This window comes from Lutra lutra, chromosome 6 (genome assembly GCF_902655055.1).
Source record: "Lutra lutra chromosome 6, mLutLut1.2, whole genome shotgun sequence".
NCBI lineage: Eukaryota > Metazoa > Chordata > Mammalia > Carnivora > Mustelidae > Lutra > Lutra lutra.
In genome coordinates, this window is record NC_062283.1 from 38,401,759 (window position 1) to 38,424,415 (window position 22,657).

General features: G+C 36.5%; 1 protein-coding gene across 22 annotated transcripts in view; it reads right to left on the bottom strand.

Moving 5' to 3' along the window:
• Positions 1-22,657, bottom strand: part of RIMS1 (regulating synaptic membrane exocytosis 1) — a 507,054-nt gene that overhangs the window by 396,653 nt on the left and 87,744 nt on the right. For 18 of the 22 annotated variants that reach the window (XM_047733117.1, XM_047733121.1, XM_047733120.1 and 15 more), the window contains exon 2: positions 15,951-16,060. In XM_047733117.1, the coding sequence (XP_047589073.1) occupies positions 15,951-16,060 (110 nt within the window). The remainder of the gene's footprint in view (positions 1-15,950; positions 16,061-22,657) is intronic. The other 4 variants (XM_047733118.1, XM_047733167.1, XM_047733131.1 and 1 more) reach the window with 1 other exon arrangement.

Sequence of the window (22,657 nt, forward strand, 5' to 3'; positions counted from 1 at the left end):
CTTCAAGAAGTAAACACTACAGGTAGGGAGACAAGATACAAAAAAAATGTTTAAAACTAATAATTTTTTTTTTTAAATAACTAAGACAACCAAAGAAAACATGTCCCAAGACAGTACAAAATTTATGGACAAGTGACTAGTATACTTCTGAAGTATAGCAAGAGCTCATCCTTGAATTATTTATCAACCCCCCCCTTTCTGCAAAACAAATAAGAACCTGCATATTTCTTATGTAAGGAAACTTAAATGCAAAAAGTAACTGAAAGCAATTTTGTACATGTTTCTAGGTCTATCGAATTTTATACCCTTCTTGTATTATATTATTATGTTATATTATATTATATTATATATATTATATTATATATAATTATCAAATTATACCAATTTGGGGTGAATATCATGGAGAATGTGATTTACTCACTAATTACATATTATGCCCAACATACTCCCACTTAGAGTGAATTCTTTGAATCAAGAAACCTATGGCATTCTTATCATCTTCTAACCTCTCCACAGCATAGCCCAGGATTGAGCAAGAAGAGAACTGATGGCCTGTGGATCCTCACTTAGCTCACTGAAAGGGATCACCAGACTGCCTCTAATGAAGTCTGAAGTCCAGGCTCAGGAGTCAGACTGCCTGGCTTGGAATTCTGGCTTCACTTTAATGGATGCAAGTACATAAGCAAGCAACTTACATCTCTATGCCTCAGTTTCCTCATTTGTAAAATGAAAGTAGTAATGGTAATTTATAGAGTTTGTGAGAGTTAAACGCCCATGAAGTACCTAAAACAGAATAGTATTTAATTACAGTTGTTTTTGTCATCTCAGTTTATAGAGAACCAGCGATGGGCTAAAAATAGACACTCTTCCACCCTAACCTTATGCAAAACTGAGGTTGGTGAGCGGTTTTGAAAATCTAGATATGTGTTCTTTTCCTTTTTGATGTTCCAATATGAAATAGTTCTTATTGGAACTATATGAGTAGTTCTATTGAATAGTTCTTATTGGAACTAACAGAGTCTTCCTTCCTATGGATTCCCCTAAGGAATCAGAAAAGAGGTACAAATTATAGCGAATGTAATTCCCTAAAGCCACATTCCTTTTCAATTTCCTTACTTTTTCATTAGCTTTCCTAAAGTAATTCACAACTCTAATTCTTTCCTCTTTTTACCATCTTTCCTCTTCCTTGTTTCTTTCTCTGCTACATTTACTTGTCACGAAAGCCTGCTGCTTTCTCCTTCCAAATGCCTCTCTCATCCATTTTTTCCATAACCATTATCATTACTCTTACTATTATTAACCTTTTCTGGTCTATTTTAGTCATCTTCTAATTGGTCTCTCTCCAGGAATGCCCTATTATCATCCATTATGCATACTTTTGAAAGATTCATTATCCCAAAGCATTCCTTTCAATCTGGGTAGCTGTGTGTTCAGATACTTTCTTGTCTTCCTTCAGAGTAAAAACCAGTTTCCTGAATCTGGATTTCAAGGTCCCAACCTTCCTTTAGAGGTTTATGGTCCTTGACTCTTTTGCTAACTAGACTTTGGTCATTTACTTGCACTGTAATGTGTCTTTTATATCTGCGTAGCCACAAACTTATCCATCCATCCTTCCTTCCTCCCTCCCTCCTTTCCTCCCTTCTTTCCTTCCTTCTGTCCACCCATCTCTTATCTTCCACAATTAAATTATAAGGTCCTTAAGAGCAGAACCCATAGCTAACATTATTTTTTAGAGACTTTCTTTCATCCTCCAATTTTACACAGTATTTAAAACATAGCTTGTGCTCAATAAATATATTTTTTAAAAATTACAGAAAAATATCAGATAGCATAATTGTTAGCATAAATAGAATAAAATGCCAAGTATTACTGTCTCTAACAAGCTTTCCTGACCTCCAATTTTGAGTTATATTTCTCTGTGCTTTCATGTCAATCTGTAAATTCTTTCATACTTTGTAAATACTTTCATACTTTTTATCATCATACTTTGTTGTAATCATCTGTTTGTTGGTTTAACTAAGTTCTAACTTATTAATAGTTTTATAAGTCTCTGTGTCAAGTGAATGAGTAAAAATGAATAAATCCATGTAAAAATATATGCTACATATATGGGTCATTTGAAAATGATGGAAATCTTATTTAATATTACCCAGAGTTATCCGAAGGGGCACGTGCACCCGAATGTTTATAGCAGCAATGTCTACAATAGCCAAACTATGGAAAGAACCTAGATGTCCATCTACAGACGAATGGATAAAGAAGATGTGGTATATATACACAATGGAATACTATGCAGCCATCAAAAGAAATGAAATCTTGCCATTTGCGATGACGTGGATGGAACTAGAGGGTATCATGCTTAGCGAAATAAGTCAATCGGAGAAAGACAACTATCATATGATCTCCCTGATATGAGGGAGAGGAGATGCAACATGGGGGGTTGAGGGGGTAGGAGAAGAGTAAAGGAAACAAGATGGGATTGGGAGGGAGACAAACCATAAGTGACTCTTAATCTCACAAAACAAACTGAGGGTTAATGGGGGGAGGGGGTTGGGAGAGGGGGGTGGGGTTATGGATATTGGGGAGGGTATGTGCTAGGGTGAGTGCTGTGAAGTGTGTAAACCTGGCGATTCGCAGACCTGTACCCCTGGGGATAAAAATATATGTTTATAAAGCTGTAAAAAAAAAAAAGAAAAGAAAAAAGAAAGGATGAATACCCAAGTTTTGTAGCAACATGGACGGGACTGGAAGAGATTATGCTGAGTGAAATAAGTCAAGCAGAGAGAGTCAATTATCATATGGTTTCACTTATTTGTGGAGCATAACAAATAGCATGGAGGACAAGGGGAGATGGAGAGGAGAAGGGAGTTGAGGGAAATTGGAAGGGGAGGTGAACCATGAGAGACTATGGACTCTGAAAAACGATCTGAGAATTTTGAAGGGGTGGGGGGTGGGAGGTTGGGGGCACCAGGTGGTGGGTATTGTAGAGGGCACGGATTGCCTGGAGCACTGGGTGTGGTGCAAAAATAATGAATACTGTTATGCTGAAAAAATTAAAAAAAAATAAAAAAAAATATTACCCAGAGTTAAATAAGACTTAACGGGTCTGCTTCAGCATGTCATATTCTGAATTTGTCTACTCAATGACCTCAATTATATATTACTAGTGATGCTATCTAAAGTCATTTAAGACAGTCTAGACACATTCACAATGTTGAATATTTGTTATATATACATAATAGATGAGTGCATTCATTTATTTACCAAAATCATTTTTTACTAAGTAAACATTAATTCGCTGCATAGATTGCCCAAGGTCCTGGGCATGATCTTTTCCTTTTATTTAATACCTTTCTTTTAATACCAATGCAAAAGTAGCCAGTGGGTACAGATTTTCCTTTAGCTATAAGCTTGCTGTTTTTCCACAATAATCATCTATTTTCTTGGCACTGGCACACTGTTCTCAATCCAGACAAAAGACTCTGTAGAAGAGCAGAAGAAATAGCAGAGATTCACAGAGTAACCAGTTTGGACCCTGAGGCACAGCGACTTTCTAATAATAATATTGCCAAAATTTATTTCCCTTTGCATTCTCCAACGAGTTTTGGGAGAGCCAATTCAGATAGTCATATTAATTTTGATTTTTGGAATTATCACTCATCCCAACTAATCATTTTCACTGAGCATCCCAGTAGTACATACCAGTGGTTCTAAATCATGAGAGTATGTCAGGATAATTTGGGGAAAATTTTTAAATACACATTTCCTGGCCCTCTCTACTCATGCACAGTAGGGAGCATTTGATACATAATGGGCTAGTGTGAGGTACAGTGTATCCCTATAAAAAGTGTCCCAATGTCTTTTTATACCACCACTCTCGTTAAGAAACACTAATAGATAAGATACAGTCTATGTTTTAACTGAATTAGCCAAAAAGTTTTTTTTTTCAAACTGTGTCAATATGAGCACACTCTAAGAGCTTCACTAATATTTGTTAAATGGACAAAATAATGAATAATGTAGAGTTTGTTCACTGCTACTTTAGTAGAATGTGTGAATAATATTTATACAATGCTTTATACATAATTTTTTTATGTACTTTATCTCATTTCATCCTCAAAACTTGCCAATGAGATAACTAGAAACAACTTTCTTCCTATTTTCAAGATGAGAAAACAAAGATTTAAGAAGGTAAGCTCCTGGGCCAGTGTCACCCAGCAAGTGAGACTCAGAGCAAGGGCTAAAAGTATTTGGATCAAAAGCTGAATGCTAGGGTTTATCCTCTACTTCCTGAAGAATTCCAAAATTCTCCTTAATCATCATGTAAATCATCTGGATATTGTGAATCCATCCTACACTATGAATCAAGATACCTGGATTCTAGACCTAGATCTGTCTCTTTCCTGCTGAGTGGCTATGGGGCAGTTCACTACCAAAATTCCTGTCTTGTCTGCTATATTGCAGGCGAAGGGTGCAAATCTTCAAAGCTCAGCTGTTGCCCACAGCTTGTGACATGAGTTAAGGCTGACACTAAATGAACTCAATCAAAAGTCTGCTTAGGCTTCTACAACCTTAGTTTTTAGGAAATTTTCTTAAAATTAATTGTTTGTTTCTTTTTTTTTTTTTAGGATTTTATTTATTTATTTGACAGAGAGAGATCACAAGTAGGCAGAGAGGCAGGCAGAGAGAGAGAGGGAAGCAGGCTCTCCGCTGAGCAGAGAGCTCAATGTGGGGCTCGATCCCAAGACCCTGAGATCACAACCTGAGCCGAAGGCAAAGGCTTAACCCACTGAACCACCCGGGCACCCCTAATTCTTTGTTTCTATGGACAAATTTCATATGGCCTAAGATTGACCCCAAGAATGCTGAAGGGATGGAGATCCATTAAGCTAGCTACTCGGGTCTGGCCCTAGGCCTAAGGAAAAGGTGACCTTTAGGCTTCCTGATAGAATCAAAAAGGTAATAAAGAATAGGATTCTACTCAGACACTGCACAGGAGGGGAAAAATCGTTTTTAGCTAAAATAGCATATAAGAGGCAAGGTCCTCCAATGTCAGGATCACCAAAATAGAAACTGTTCAGAGCATCATCAACAGAGGACATAGTTAGTCAACAAGGGTGACTGATGAAAATAATTTATGATTAATTAAGGTTCATGAAACATAACTGTTACAAATAAAACTATGGATCTACTCTTACAGAATTAAATTTTTTTAATACGGAAGCAGTTGAAGAAGACATCTTCTTTCTGGGCATTCAAACAGAGATAAAAACAATATTATCTTAAAATAGTTACAGTGGAAAGAGGGGCTTTATAAGACTCTGTGAACTGACACAGAATGATTTGTGTGAACTAGGAAATCATATAAAGAGAATGAAGACTATAAAAGCCACACAATTTTTAAAAAAAATTCTGTCACTTCCTAATTTTAACCATAAACTGGAAATGTTAGCATTCCTAGTATTCTCTATCTCCAAGTTACTGACTGTACTGTCTATATTCTAAAAGACAAAAACATGTTTTTCCTTAGTTGGAACTTTTATTTTTCTAAGGTTACCTGACCAATATGATCCCTGCTGCAGACAGTAATAGAAGTATAGACTGTAACACTGAACAGCTCTTATGGTATATGCAAAAAAGAGTTGACAGCAAAAATATAAAACTCATCACATTTTGATATAAACATGTGGCTAAAAATATTACCGAACAGGCTGCTTGTCTCTGAATAATACTTTCATTCATGATAAAATATATAGCTAAAAGATCCTTTGCATATGGAAACATATTCCCTTTCTTCCTGGCTGAATTTTACTCAAAAAAGAGATATCTTTCAAAAAAGGAACAATATTTTTATCTACTATATATGTTAGAATATTTATTTCTTATAGCATAGAACACCTGCAAAATTATTAAATCTTCTATCCCAACAGAATATCAAAATACAAAAAAAAAATCACAAAAGAGCAAACATTTAAAATGGCAGTCTAATCATGTTTTAATTTGTACTCGATTTTACTTTTCATCATTTTTTATCTTCAATATTTGACATTCTATACAAATTTACCTAAAATAATACAATTGAGATTTCTAAATTTTTCATTCATATATGCCATTTAAGGTAAGTTTGTGTACATAACAGGGTGCTTAATATTTTATGAGAAAACACATTCCTATACATTATGCATTCAATGCATTCAACTATTTCACAAATCCAAGATTATACATATGACTTGCAGCTTCCTCCCTTCAGTATACACCAGAGTTCCTCTTCTCTTCCTTTTAAGTCTTTTTTTTTAAGATTTTATTTATTTATTTTGAGAGAAAGAGTGCATGAACATGTTAGTGGGGGACATGGTGTATGGGCAGGGCAGAGGGAGAGAGAAAATCTCAAGCAGACTTCACACAGAGCACAGAGCCTTATGCAGGGCTTGATCTCATGACCCGAGATCATGACCTAAACCAAAATCAAGAGTTGGATGCCCAACTAAATGAGCCACCCAGGTGCCCCTCCCCTTCTCTTTGACTGCTTCCAAAACTTCATTAAATTACACTAAACTTCACTGAACATCACTAAATTCCACTTACTCCATCTCTACTGCTACCAGCAGAGTCCAATCCACTATTAAATTTTGCCTAAACCACTACACCTGCCTCCTAAGCTTCTTTTATCCTCATCCAACTCACTTGCCTACTTCACTGGACCATGATTCTCCCTTCTTTGAACTACTTCAAGGGATTCTCAATAGTCTTAAATAAAATCCAAAGATCTGAGAGGTCTCTAAGTTGGAGCCCTTGTTTATCCCATAATTCTTATCCACTGCCCTCCTCCTCACATTTTTATGCCTTCTTTTAGCTCCCCAACCATGCTACACTGTTTCCATTTAAGATCCATAGCACATACCACCCTCTCTACCTAGAATTCCTTTCGGCTGACTCTTCACAGGGCTGACTTCTCATCTTTCAAGTCTCTCAAACATCATCTTCTCTCAGAGCTTTCCCTGAACATGTTTTCTAAATAGATTCCCCTGTATAATTCTCAAACACAGTACTCAGTTTAAGCCTTTGTTAAAAATGAAGTTTTATCATCTATGTTTGTTGTTTAGATCCTCTCCTCCTACATTCTAACTTCTACAAGAACAAGTACTCTGCTTTGCCTGTCATCATATCTAGTGCCTGGCACTGGGCTCTGCACATAGTACAGACTCCATAAATACTTGTTGAAGGAAGAATGAACAGCCTGACTCATTGGAAAGCAAGCAGTGAACTGCTTCTCCTACTGCACAATCTCTACCAGTTGAAGAAATTCACTTCTCCTCTCTTCAATGCTCCCTTCTCATCCAAATTTGATTTAACAGGTTTCCATTGAAGGAGCAGACCACATACCTGAGCTGAGATCAGAATTTAAGATATTTGGAAAAGACTGAGTATTAAGTCTGCTAAACTTTAGGAGCAGAGACCACCATAGTGCTCAGGAAGTGCAGAGGGGTAAGATCAGGAAAACTAGGGAAAAGCAGGCTAGATTCCAGTATTCACAGGGACTCTCTCCCAGGTTTTTGAGAGGAATCATTGTACTCATGATGGAATTTTATCTGAGGTGGTGGTAGTCTGCCAGTGGGTTGCCTAATTTTCTGTTTTACTCGTGGAACTTCTGCCATCCAATGCTACAGGAAGACAGAGTTCTGGGCATTTAGTATACACATCCTAAAATCATGTCTGATATGCAGAGCTTAAAGGTACAGTGACATAGTAACAAGGGCTCTGTCCAACTGTTTACAATTTCAGAGACACACTTCCGTTTAATCTGTTATCTAGTATAAGATAAAATGTTGATGTTAGATGTGATTTCAAATGAGAAACCATACAATCAACCATAAAGATATATGTATATTCCTCATACATTATAGGAAAAAAAAATATATTTTTTTTTCCTCAGTTAAATTTTTGGTTCTCAAGGCTGACTATTTTAAAATTAGGTTAAATATAAGCTATCACATTTACATGATTAAGTTCATTCTGATCCCATACATGTTGGTCCTCAGAAGTCCCTGTGTTATAATTAATCTGAACAAAGACTGTTGTTGCTGAAAAAAGCCATGCCCTTGAGATCTGAAAAAGTATGCCTATTGAAAGAAACATTTGGATATAGCCTCTCTGTCAATTCAAGGCTGACTCATCTGAAGCTGTGAAGGAAAAAGTATGTGTGACACACATGCCCATGTCAAAAGCTTCAATGCAGATGGTACTTAATGATCCAGTCCAAGATGTGAATTACCACTGCACAGAGAGATCATTTCTAGAAAAGAAGAAATAGAAAAGATAAAGACAGAATGGCAAAGTAAAATCCGGAGACTAATAATAATTTGCATTTTTACCTGGAACTAATAATTTTTTGTTAAATAAATGAAACTGATAATTAATTACAGGGCTTACAAACATATAACTAACAAAATATTTAAAAAGTAAAAATAAACACTGTATATCAAAATCAGTTTCTTTTTTTTCCCCAAAGGTAATCAGAGAAACCAAAATTTAAAAAATCTCAAAATTATTAAATAATTTGTATCTACAAGGTCTTTTCTTTCTGATTGGCTCTAACTATACTGAACCCAGACTCGGGTTACACTGATAATGTTTAAATGATGAAATTGGTCACACATGTAAACACATACATGCACAAACACAACAGAGTTAAATTTATTTTCTAGGAACCATAAACCACAAGTGTCAATAACCCAAAATAATAAACGGTTCAAGAGTTATATGGAACTAACTTTTGGATATGAGCTTTTCTGAAGACGTGAGGATTTCACATGCAGTACACTCATCTAAACATATATACACATTTATACAGAACATTATAAACGTTCAAATAAAACAGAATTTAAGTAATCAAATAGCTTCCCACAAAGAAGCTGATGGCTTCATTGGTAAATTCTACCAAACATCTGAAAAAAAAAAATTTACCGTATTCTTCCACAAATTTTTCCTAAATAGAATAGTAGGGAATACTTCCAAGTTCATTCTATGAGACCAATATTACCCTGATACTAAAATCAAAGAAATCACAGGAAAACCACAGACCAATACCACTTATAAATTTATATACACAAATCCTCAAAAATAATAGTAAATCAAATAAAGAAACATATAAAATGGATAACCAAGTGGGATTTTTCCCAGGATTGCAAGAGCGTTTCAACATATGAAAATCAATAAACACAGTACACCATGTTAATAAAATAAAGGACAGGGGCACCTGGGTGGCTCAGTGGGTTAAGCCTCTGCCTTCAGCTCAGGTCATGACCCCAGAATCCTGGGATTGAGCCCCTTGGGCTCTCTGCTCAGCAGCGAGCCTACCCCCCCTCCTCTCTGCCTGCCTCTCTGCCTACTTGTGATCTCTGTCAAATAAATAAAATATTTTTAAAATTTTAAATTAAATAAAGGACAAAAAGAGCATTACTATCTCAATAGATGCAGAAAAAGCATTTGAGAAAATCCAACATATTACCATAATATGAACATTGAACATGCTAGAAATGGGGAAAAAAAGTCCTAAACCTAATTAAAAAACAAAACAAAACAAAACAACTACTAGAACTAGAAACAAAACAAAAACAACTACTAGAACTAACATCATATTTAATGAAGAAAGACTGAAAGCCTCCTTCTAGGACATCTGCTGTTACTACTTTCTGACAACTAGATTCCAACATGCAAAAGAAAGAAACTGGACTCCTATCTCACACCATATACACAAAGTAATCAAAAATGGATTAAAGACCTAAATATAAAAGCTAAACCTATAAAACTCTTAGAAGAAAATCTAGGGGTAAATCTTTATGACCTTGGGTTTCACAATAGTTTCTTAGATACAATACCAAAAGCACAAGTAGCCAAAGGAAAACTAGATCACTTGGACTTCATCAAAATTAAAAACTTGTGCTTCAAGGTACTATCAAGAAAATGAAAAGACAACTCACTATATAGGAGAAAATATTTGCAAATCATTTATCTGACAAGGATATAGTATCCATTATATATAAAGAGCTCTTATAACTCAACAATAAAGACAAATAACCTAATTAAAAATGGGGAAAAGATTTTGATCAATATTTCTCCAAAGAAGCCAAATATAAATAACAAATGAACACATGAAAAGATGTTCAACATCATTATTCATTAGAAAAATCAAATCAAAACTATAATAAGATAGCCATTCGTACACTTCATACCCATGAGAATGGCTATAACAAAAAATACTAACAATCCCAAGTGTTGGTAAGGATGTAGAGAAATTGGAATCCTTTAACATTGCTGGTAGGAATGTAAAATGGTATAGCTGCTTTGAAAGACAGTTCCTAAACAGTATAAACATACAGTTACTATAATGACCCAGCAATTACGTTCATAGGTTTATACTCAAAAGAACTGAAAACATATGTTCACTCAAAAAATGTATATAAATGTTAAAGGCAGTTTTATACACAATAGCTCAAATATTGGAAACAATCCAAATGTCCATTTAACTGATGGATGGATAAACAAAAAAGTGGTATATAAATACAAAAGAGTATTATTTGGCAATAAAAGGGATAAAGGGGAGCCTGGGTGGCTCAGTGGGTTAAAGCCTCTGCCTTCGGCTTGGGTCATGATCCCAGGGTCCTGGGATCGAGCCCCACATCGGGCTCTCTGCTCCATGGGAAACCTGCTTCTCCCCTCTCTCTCTGTGCCTGCCTCTCTGCCTACTAGTGATCTCTCTCTCTGTCAAATAATTAAATAAAATCTTAAAAAAAAAAGGGGGGGGGGATAAAGCATTGATAATGTCAAACATGGATAAATCTTGAAATATTATGATAAATGATGAAACCAGATATAAATGGTCCACAAATCAGGTGATTTCATTCATGTAAAACGTCCAGAAGAGGAAAAAGTAGTGGTTGCTAGGAAACGGGTTTGAGGAGAATAGAGGAATGACTGCTAATGGATAGCAGGTTTCCTTTTGGGGGAGATCAAAATGTTCTGAAGTTACAGAGCAGTGATAGTTGCACAATTTTGTGAGAAATACTTAACTGTACTCTTTAGGACGTGAATTGTACATATGGCATATGAATTATATGTTCATTTTAAAAAGCAGGCAATCATCAACAAAAATAAAGCAAAACAAGAAAGACTGAATAATGATACATGTACCTCTATGGATTCAATTTATTCCTGATAATGTCACCTTCTACAATAATACAAACATTGTATAAGCATATTTTTCCTTTGGCTCTACGTTCATTTTCCAGATTTTTACTTTCAAATTCCAACTTCACCAGTTCTAGTGTAACCAGCCATCCCAATTTTCCAAGGACTGGGCTGGGGGGCTGGGTTCCCAGGACATGGACTTTCAGTACTAAAGCGTGGACAGTTCCAGGAATACTGGGACACGTTTGTTCTTGCATGATCTTGCTTAATTTACTTAATTCCTCTGCTCTTTGTTGCAGTACAGGTGATACCCTCCACATTGCCTTTTCCAGTTTTTCCTTCTAACTCCATGCTATTTCATTTGTCTTAATGGTTTTTGTTTTAAAGTAATTGCTCACAAATTAGTATATCTCACTAACCCTCTAGTGAGTTTGAGGTATGAATAGCGAGATATCTTCTGGATGTTCCCACGGATGATTGGCCATTAATACATAAATCTAATGCTAGATCTAAACTTGTTTTTCTGCCTAAATTAACTCTCTTCTTGATTTTATCAATTCACTTGATTTCTTGAGCTAAAGAGAGTTACCTCCCCTCATCTTTGCTTTATTACTGTATCTAATGGATCACTACACTCTGGTTATACTACCTGGGAAATTTTCTCAAATCTCCCCCACCTCCTACGTCTCCTATTTATCCCTGCTAACATCTAAGACTGATATTGATGAATATAAAAGAGTTTCTCACACTTTTTAAGTCCATACTCACTTTGAAAAACTAAAAAACCCATAAAGGTGTGTCAAATTTCCAAATACCGTATTGAAGATAAAACCTAAGACAAGGCAGAATTAATTACTTTCTCCAAATTAGACAAATGTCCTATTCTTCAGAGAGTCTGATGCAGCACTTCTTACCTCCTCTTCCACATACAATGCCCACACTGACCCCCACACACATGAACTCCTACCCATGCATGTGACTACACAACACACAAATACACATACACATGTTCTCAGGCTCCAGCAATGAGCATGCTTTAAATTACCCCAGCAGAAGCTGATGTTTTGGGCCTCAGGGCAACTGTTCTCTTCTGGAAGACTGTACTCCAAAACTGCCTACCTGCTGAACTATTCGTCTTTCAAAACTCATGTTAAGTATTACAGGCTCTGTAAATCTTTCTTTTGATCACATCGACCCAAACAGAATAAATCCTTTTTTAACACATTGCACTTATCATGAAGTATTATAATTTATTTGATAATGTAACTGCCACCTCCCACTTGAGAGAGAAGAATTCTTAAGACAGGAATTCTGGGGGTGCCTGGGTGGGTCGGTTGTTAAGCCTCTGCCTTCAGCTCAGGTCATGATCCCAGGGTCCAGGGATTGAGCTCCCTGCTCAGCGGAAAGCCAGCTTCTCCCTCTCCCACTCCCCCTGCTTGTGTTCCCTTTCTCGCGGTGTCTCTCCCTGCCAAATAAATAAAATCTTAAAAAAAAAAAAGACAAGAATTCTGTCTCATTTATCTATGCACATTGTACCTGAGGAATAGCAGACATACGACTCAATTTGCTGAACTCCGCCATTATTTTTGATGTATTTGTTACTTTGATTAAATGATGACAACTTATGCAGCATATCAAAAATATGACTAAGTGACATTTTAATAATAACTGCAAAAGAATATTTGGATAGTTTATATACACAGTTATCAAAAATGTTAAGTATATTGACATGGGTATCCCTCAATCTAGGTCTTGCAAAATAGAATGTACCAAGTAACATAAGCATAGTCACCCTACTTCCTGTCTACTTACCACTCTCTCTCTTTTCCACGCCTGCAAAAACATTTTTAAAAAGTTATATACAATCACTGTTTCCTTTTCCTGATTCTCATTCCTCCCCACACCTATCAAAATAGAGTATCTCCACCCACTTATGTATTAAAACTTCTAGGACAAATGCTACCAATGACTTCTGTATGGCCAAATCCAAAGGACATTTTTTATCTCTGAAGTTATTTTTTGATTTTCTGCTGAATTTGATGATTGGAGATTCCCCTTGAGCCCCTCTACTGCCTTGGCTTCTGGTTCTTCTACTTTTTAAATTATTATTTCTCAGCTGAGTCAGGGGATCATTTTCCTTTACCCATTCATTATGCATTGATTTTGCCTAGGACTCTCTCTGTTATCTTTTTCTAACTATATATCTTTTGGTGATGTCATCTACTTTCCCAGGTAACTTTAACTGGGTGTTTCAGGTTCATATACCCAACTATTTCTTGGACCCATATAATGGACAGGTACCACAAAATCTCTATGTCAAAATCCAAACTCCTCACTGCTTATTTACCTAGATCTAGTTTGCTTCTTTAACCCACTTTTCAGTCAGTGGTCCTTAATTAACAAACAATTATATGATAGTCTCCCTAAACTCTTTCCTTAGAAATCATATTCCATTGACAATCAAGCACTGCCAATGTGACTCCTTACTCAGCTTTTGAAATGTTTCCTTCCCACACCCTCTGCTACTCCTATAGGTCAAGATGGTATGTATCATCTTTCTTTGGACTATTATGATAGTCTATTAATTGATTTTCTTGTCCCTACTTAAGCCCACGTCACATTCTTATTCCATCTTCCCAACCTCTGTCAAAGTAATACATCTATGTTATATACTTACACACATATATATAACGCAAATCTAAGCCACTCTCCTAATTAAAACCCATTTGTACATCCTTATAACTAAACATAGAGTTTATTAAATTGTTTAATTTTACCCAGTTGCCATACACAGAAATTCATCCACAATATTAACTTGGGATACATTCTTGGATTTTCAGACCCATTGAAAGGTTGTGACTCACAAATTTAAAAATGCTGACCTACAGGCTAAAGCCCAACCTTAGCCTCCAGCTGCCAATTTATTAATGCCCTTTTCTTATCAACCTAGAAAGGCACATATGTGGATGTGGAGAACTCAAATTACAAAGACACTATAGAGAATCAGCAAGATAAGGAATGAATTGGAAACTTTAAATACTTCAATTCACCTAAAGAGGATTTCACTATTTTAACTCAAAAAGTTTATGTGAGGAAAGAGGTGGTCAGAATAGAGGCTCCAAAGGAACTACAGTTTCTTTTCTTGGCCACCAGGAAAGTTCTACTAGGTGCAAGATAAATTACAACATATTTCTATAACTCTTAAGTCTATGGACAGTAAAAACAAAATAAAGGAAAAAGAGTGATCTAAAGTCTTGTTGGAAAGGATGACAAAGGCTGTTCAATATCTAAAAATTCCAATTTAAAATGGACATTAAAATGAGTGGGACCAATTAAAATAGAACCCCAACATGTGGAATATAACATTTTAAAATCAGTATTTATTCCTCAAGGAACTTTCCCAGAAACAGCTTGAATCCTAATATAACCCTTATATAAAATAAAATGTTTTATAATGCTTAGAACATAAGATAGGAGGTGGGGATCATAAGTTTTCCATGAATTATGAAAGAAAGTTCAATTATCAGAAAATGGCTTTAGAGCAGGAACATTTACAGAAAAAAAATATGGCAACATCCTTAAGAGTACTTCTTCCAACTCTGTACTTTTTTCCAATGTAATTATCAGTCATTTTTTACTACATTTAAATCAAAATTATTTTTACTCCCTGAAAAGTACTGATTAAATGTAGAAGATGATATTCAAGTATACTTATTGAGCTAAAATCTATAACCAATCTATTGAGCCTCTGAAAATTTATTTACCAAAATTTTGTTTCCTAAAACATAATTTTTAAAATGATTTGTGACTATCATATACAAAATATAAGGATTTATAAGTTTTGTTTAATTTTGGTCTTTGCCAATAATTATAAAAACTTGTCATAGCAGAAGAATTATGAAAATTCACTTTTTTCTCACTTTTTACAATTTTAACACTTTATTTTGGTTTACTTCAAAGACCTCTCAGTTAAATAAATCTATAGAAAAATCACTCTTAGGATACATTTCTTCAAAGTCGTTTAATAAAAACTTTGGAAGGAAACATTTACCAGTAGTAACTACTTGGTTGTAATGGGTATGCAGAGTACTGCTGCTACTGAGACATTTTAAAGGAATTTTTAATTTTTCTTAATAAGAGCATAATTCTAGTCAGAAGATTGAGGATATCCTGTTACTCTGCAGAATTTTAAAGCTATTGACATTTTATCTCATCAAAATCCACATTCACAACTCAGAATTTACTTATTTGGTTTCTTTTCTACTTCCTGCTTCCCCATTGTGTTGGTCACTTAACTCTTCACTAGGATCTACACTGGGGGTTGAAAAATAAAAATGAAACTACATGGGCAATCGGCTCTTTTGGATTATCAATGGGATACCACTGCATTTCCCTTACTTGCACACTCCCCTCTCTGTACCTTACCTTCCTACTTCCCTCAAGTCTTGGGCTTCAGCCCACACACATTCCAGATCCAAAAGGTACAGAATTTCTGCCTCCCTAGAGCCCTAAAAATGTGTCCCTTTCTTCTAATTAGTTTTAAGCTTTCAATACGGCATTAGAAACTTCATTTAACAAAGATACTTAATACAGAGTTCATGTTTCCAGATAATTTTATCTGATTCAATAGTAGTCTTGTTATTACACATACCTGAGCAGTCAGAGTACCTACTCCCACATGCAATGTGAATTAATAAATCTGTAACCAGTGATCTGTGTTAAGAGACGACATTTTCAGTCAATAAAACTAATGCCATACTCACGGTGAAGGTTGGTGGGGCTGGTTTTCAGCATTTCTTGGTGTTTTGCAGGCAGCAGGCTTCGCCATGTCCCTGACAACACACCTGGGGCGCATGATAGACAGCACAATGCACTATTAATTATAAAAGGGTAGAACACATCTGGAAATTAAACACGGTACTGAAAACACAGTCTAATGGAAAATCTATGTAAGCCCCTTCAATCTTAACCTGGAGGCCCTGGAAAAGCCTTTAGAGTTGGATATTTTTTACTTAGAATTCCAAGAGCTCAATTATACCCAAGTAAAATCTGTACTAGCCTCTTTATTTGATTTTCCTTTTAGCAACAATAAAATGATGGTCAGCAGTCATCCCCACAGAAGAAACACTACTAAAAGCTTTGGCCTCACCATGTGATGACATCTGAAAGCTCAAAAATACGAACACCTGTTGTGCTGACATATTAAAAGATGGGCAGGATTTTCTGTGGCTTTGGCTATTTTATTAAAAGATATGGAATCTTGTTTCATGTCATTCATTACCACATCGGTTTTTTTTCTTTATGCAGAAAGAGATCTAACAGGCCTTCAGACATTCTCCATATTCAAAATCCCCTTCAAGTTAAGAAAAGAGAAAGACCCAGAAAGAAATGTTTATATGTAAAGTATTTGTGTGTGTGTGTGTGTGTGTGTGTGTGTGTGTGTGTGTGTATAAAATAGAGAAAATACCTCTACAATGTGAAAAGAAAATAGCAAAAGGTCTTTGTGTCTTAAGTCCTCCATTACAGGTTAAATAAACGCAGAGGATAGATAATACAACAGAGCTCCAAAGGGCAGCAGAAGATCCTCTCACCATTGTGTCAACAGGGCATACAGAGCATTGAAGAGATTCACTGGCAGAAATTCAAAAACAGCCCCCTTTAAGGCTGTATGTGGGTGGCTTAGATATCCCTTCCCCCTCAAAAGCTTTAAAAATATTGCTTTGAATAGGGAAGCCTCAGTTACAAAGCTAAGACCCCACATCTTAGCCTTTGCTAAATGGAAAAGCCCCTTAGGTCCCAGCATTCTTAACCATGAATCTGGTTCTTAACAATTCCCATGGAGGCTTCTGGGAGGTTTGACTACACTAATAATATTTAAAGCCAGTCATGTTATTCCAGAAGTGGATCACTGGTGAGGCAATGGCAGATAAACTATTTTCCCAGAGCTAAAAGCTGCATGGCAAAATTCTCCACTTCTGAAAGAAACGATACAGGGAAACGTGGACACAACGCAAAGAAACGTGCACACACACATACTGCTCATTCCAAACAAGGTCAAGTGAGACTTAGAAATCAATATGTAACGCGACAAGAAAAGAAAATGATGCCATTTTAAAGCCTCGATATACTTCCCTTCTGGATAAAAGCAAAGTATGGTGGCATTTGTCAAGAACTAATGCTAAACTATTAATGGACTGGTCAAGAGACAGGAGTCAAAGACATCCACAGGAACCACAAAGCCTTCTGTTCTTGTTCTAGTTTCATGGAAGTAGACAGCCACTCAGAGGCATCAGGGTTAAGGGAATAACCAAGAAGGCACTTGTTAGGGAGAAATAATGTCCTGGTATTTCTGAGCTCTGAAATGTTAATCTAACTTAGACAAAGTACAATGCTCAAGAAGTTGCATTTCATAGCACTGGAAAATCTGTAGCAATTCCCACCCAACTAAAAATAGTACATTTAGCATATTTAATCTACATGCATTGGTTCGTTAAACTATCGGAAATATCACCAACTTTTGAAAACATTTTGAAGAATGATATCTATGAGAAACCATATGCAACCTTCTGTCTTAGTTCACTTTTTTCCCCTAAAGTTTCAGGAAGTTATACAAAGCTTTAAAATAAAATAATAAATCAGCCATTTTAATTACAGTTTTCCTTAAATATGCTTTTAAGTACCTCTTTTATAATAAATGTGGATTATCAGCCAGCACTAAAGGTAGGATCCAAAGCAAAACTTTTTTTTTTTTTTTTGCCCGGAGTAAAAGACCACATCTATGGAGGAAAACCCTCATCTAATCTCAAGTACCCAGTGGTTCTGGTATAAAAGCACAATAGCTAACATACTGCCTCTGTCTGTATAACTATAGAATCTTTCAAATAAAAACTTTACTAGAATTTCTGAACTTTATATATTGGATAATAAAAAAAATTTACCAACAACCTAAACGATTAGTATTTACAATTAATTTAAATATAATTTTAGGTGCCTGGGTGGCTCTGTCATTAAGCATCTGCCTTCAGCTCAGGTCATGATCCCAGGGTCCTGGGATTGAGCCCCACATCAGGCTCCCTGCTCAGCGGAGAGCCTGCTTCTCCCTGTTTTTGCCCCTACACTCCTGCTCTCTTTCTCACTCATGCTCACTCTGTCTTAAGTAAATAAATAAAATCTTTAATAAAAGAATAAATATAATTTTAAATATACTTAATATATTTAATCCTTAAAAAGCAGGTAAGCAACATATTTTTTCATACTAACATATATTCTGACCACAAGACTACAGTGACACAGCTGGCTACTGAATCTATGTTTTCTGGAGAAAGTCTTTTTGTTTCAGATTGCTAGTTATTCAACCAATTTGATGGGGCTCTAAACTACGGTAATACATACTCCTACATTTTCTAATTTGACTTCTTTTTAGCTGAAATTTTTCTAGATATAAGAAAGAAAAGATTTTTTAAAAACCCCTATGCTGAGATAGATACATTAAGATATATAAAAAATACATAATACACTTGAGATTTTTGTTAGCTTGTGTGGATTAACATTTCTTTAAAATCGTAACTGCATTGTGTTGTATCTGACCTATCAGTTTGGAGGGGTAAACTGTAATAGTTTTGACAGTTCTAATATGCAGAAATTGTTTAGCACCAGTACCCTCTATTATCTCCTATGCATTAAACTTGTATCATAAAGACCCTTCATACTTTAAGAAATACAACAATATTTTGTTATGTTGTAACTATTAAGTGTCTTCCTCTACATATGATTTATTCCTTCAGCCAGATGTAAGGAGGCCATAAACACTGCCAAAGTGCTGACTTCCCAGAATTACTGTGGATCAAGAGACTAGGAGTTCAAGGGGTTTCACCTCTATTCTTTGCAACGTCTTTAATTCCTCAGGGATTTATCAGATGTGGACTCGTAACAGTCTTCGTACTGCAAATGAGCATTCCCTCATCACTCAAGCATCACTGCAGATTCATGCAAATGAGACATTCTGCAACCACCTCAGGGGAATGCTCCTCCTGACTCCGCCCTCAGTGCTGCTGGGTTTTATGAATGACTGCATCAATGCCATGAATGCCTGCCAACTGCCCACTCAACCACTTCTACTCTTCCCTGCACGTACACACGGGAGAAACTCTAACTGCCACAAGCCTGTCGATGAGGTTATGGTAACACTTTCATCTCTCCAAACAGGAACTAAAAGGGCTTCCAAACACTTAGAATATGTGAGTGAAAAATCCTAACTACCTTCAAAAAACAAAATTTACAAAATTACTTTCTCTCTTTTGCGCTTGCATTTTGGCTCCTGTAATCAATACCTAGCCCCCTTGATCCACCTGCAAAAAACAAAACAAAATACTATTTTGTGAAACTTTATCTCAATTTGAACTTTATCTAAATTGTTTTATTTTTCATGATTAATATCAGGAAATAGTTACTGTGCACAAAGTTGTCAAATAGATATGACATGTTTATGTTTCTGTTCTCAATTTCTTGGTTTTTGAATTTTATTGAGATTTCTCCTACCATCACCGGAGATAAGTACATTCAAACAGAGTCTCAGGAAAAAGTATATTTGTGTTTACTCCCCAAGTGTTATTGTACTAGTCTGCATTTGTCCTAAGAAAGTTTAGAGACAGTTAAAATAACATAAGATTGAGAAAATGAAAAATTTTTAAAATACACAATCTTCTGATTTGCAGATCACCAGTTAACAAAATATAAAGATTTTTTTTTTTTTTAATTTATTTGACAGACAGAGACCACAAGCAGGCAGAGAGGCAGGCAGAGAGAGAGGGAAGCCGGCTTCCCGCTGAGCAGAGCCCGACGCGGGGCTCGATCCCAGGACCCTGAGATCATGACCTGAGCTGAAGGCAGAGGCTTTAACCCACTGAGCCACCCAGGCGCCCCCAGTTAACAAAATATAAAGGGGCATCTGGGTGGCTCAGTTGGTTGAGAATCCGACTCCTGATTTTGGCTCAGATTATGATCTCATGGTGGTAAGATCGAGCCCCACATCAGGCTCCTTGCTCAGCTGAAGTCTCCTTAGCAATCTCCACTCTGTACCGCCCTCTGTGCCCCACTCTGTGTCCCCCTCACATGTGCTCTCTCTCTCTCTCTCTCCAAAAAAATAGATAGATAGACAGACAGACAGGTACCTAGAAAGAAATAAAGATTCTCCTGCAACCACCTCCATCTTGGCTGATTGCAAATACATGTCGTTAGCTGTTCAGGCCAATAACTTTAGACTTTACTCCTCTTTTTTTACACCTAGCATCCAATTCATAAAATTGGTCATAATCCCAAAATATGTTCAGAGTCTGACCATTTTTTACCTCCTCAATTATTGTCATCCAGTCTTGAGACATTATCACATTTACCTGGATTCCCACAAGACCTTTACCTGGTTGTCTAGCAATTTACCCTTTGCCCTTCTCCTCTAGGCTCTTCTCAACAGCCAGAGCAACTCTTCTGAAAGATAAATCAGGTCTGACTGCTGTGCTCAAAATTCTGCAATGGTTCCCCAGTTTACTTACACATAAATTGCCAGAGTCACAGAACATAATCTGGCTTCCCGTAACTCTGGAGTTCATCGCTTACTATTCCTTGTTCCCTACTCCCTCGCTCCTTGCTCATTCTGCTCCAGCCACACTGGCTTCCTTCCTGGTTTTCCTCAAATACACCGGGCATGATCTTACTTTGGGTCCCTTTTACTGTAAGGGCCTATTTAGCCACAGCGATTCCATCCGGTTAAACAGTGATTTTGTTGTTTATACAGTAAAACTTAAACTGTCCCTGCCCCCATCCCCCCACCCCCAGCTCAGGGAACTTACTTAAAAACAAGTCCCGGAAACCAGTCCCAGGTAACAAAGCCCAAATACAAGGGTGGGTCAGGCCGGGTGGAGGGCTCCAATCAGTGGGGGCACATACTGTCTCCCTAGCTACCAAGGAGTGTGGGCCCCGCCTTTTGGGTGCCAATTCTGACCAAGGTGAAATGTCTACTATAGGGTAAATTGTAATTCAATTGATTCAACTGGTCACTTATGTGTGACCTAGAAGGACTGTGTAGCTTTCTCTGTGTGTTACAATCTCATTGGCCACCTGTGCGTGGCCAGGCCCAACCACATGGCCTTTGCCCTTAAAAGCTAGTCTGTAAGGCAGAATGAGGTCGCCGTCTCTATAAGAGACGGCCCCAAATGGTCGGTTTGACGGTCGGTTTGATTCTCAATGCTTGGCGCGAAATAAAGCTTTGTTTGACCTTCGCTTTGTATCAGTCTCACTCCTTTGATCACGGACCCATTATTGGGGGACCTTTCATTTACCGACCAACTTTTCCTTCTGTCCAGAATGTTCTTTCCTGATAGTGCAACTCCCTTACCTCTTTCCAGACTTTGCTCAAATGTCAGTTCTTGAAGGTTCCCATTCTGATTATTTTACTTACCACTATAATCTGTTTTCCCATAGCCACCAGACTTCTATATGTCCAATCCCTTTACCTTGCTCTACTACTTATTAACGTTTACTGCCTCTCACTGCTCAAATGTGAACTGCTCAAGAAGAGGGATCTTGGTCTCTTCGGTTCACTGACATATGCCAAGAACCTAGAATAGTGCCTGACATGATAGTCACTTAATACATATTTGTTAAATGAATGAATAAGATAAAAAGCTGTGGATTTAAAGCTTGAGTAATTTTAACATGCTAAAACACAGTGATTTAGAATAGATTGTAGGTAATACTCTTTGCAAGATTACAGCATACACCATTTCTAAAAAATATTTACAAAATATAAATGGATCCATGGCCAATAAGTTTTATGACTTAACTTCACTAAGTGTGTTTTTATATGGTTTGACTAAATTTCATTCTCCTTCTGAACAAGAAAAAAGATATTCCTCCACATATGACTTATATAGTGGAAAAGACTCTCTAATGTCAAGTCATTGGTTGAACCAGTAAGATATATTTAACATACAGTGTACTGGTATTTTATCAAATAAAATTTGGAAATAATTCTATGGGAGGCAGTTCATTAAAGTTAAGAGAGAAAATCACTTTTTCTTCTGATTTTTCTAAACATATAGGAAAATAAGAAGTACTTTTGTTCATTTTACACCTATTATGTACTAAATGTACATAGCATATCTCTTATTCAAACTTCGAGACACTACTCTGAAAGGAGATGTATTGTCCCATTTGACAGATGAAGAAACTACACATCTAAGAGATTATTTTTCCAATAGTAATGGCAAATACTGATATTTTAAGAAGCCAAGGTTTTTACCAAGGTCTCCTTGGCATCGAAGTTGATGTCCTTTCCATCACCTGCAAGCAGCCTCCTGAAATTTACACAAGGCGTCAGGTTGGTTAAATTGGAAATGCAGTGACCTTAAGACCAATGGCAACACTCTGGAATGTGAAACACAAGACACGCCATCTCTATATAGTAAAAGCCGAT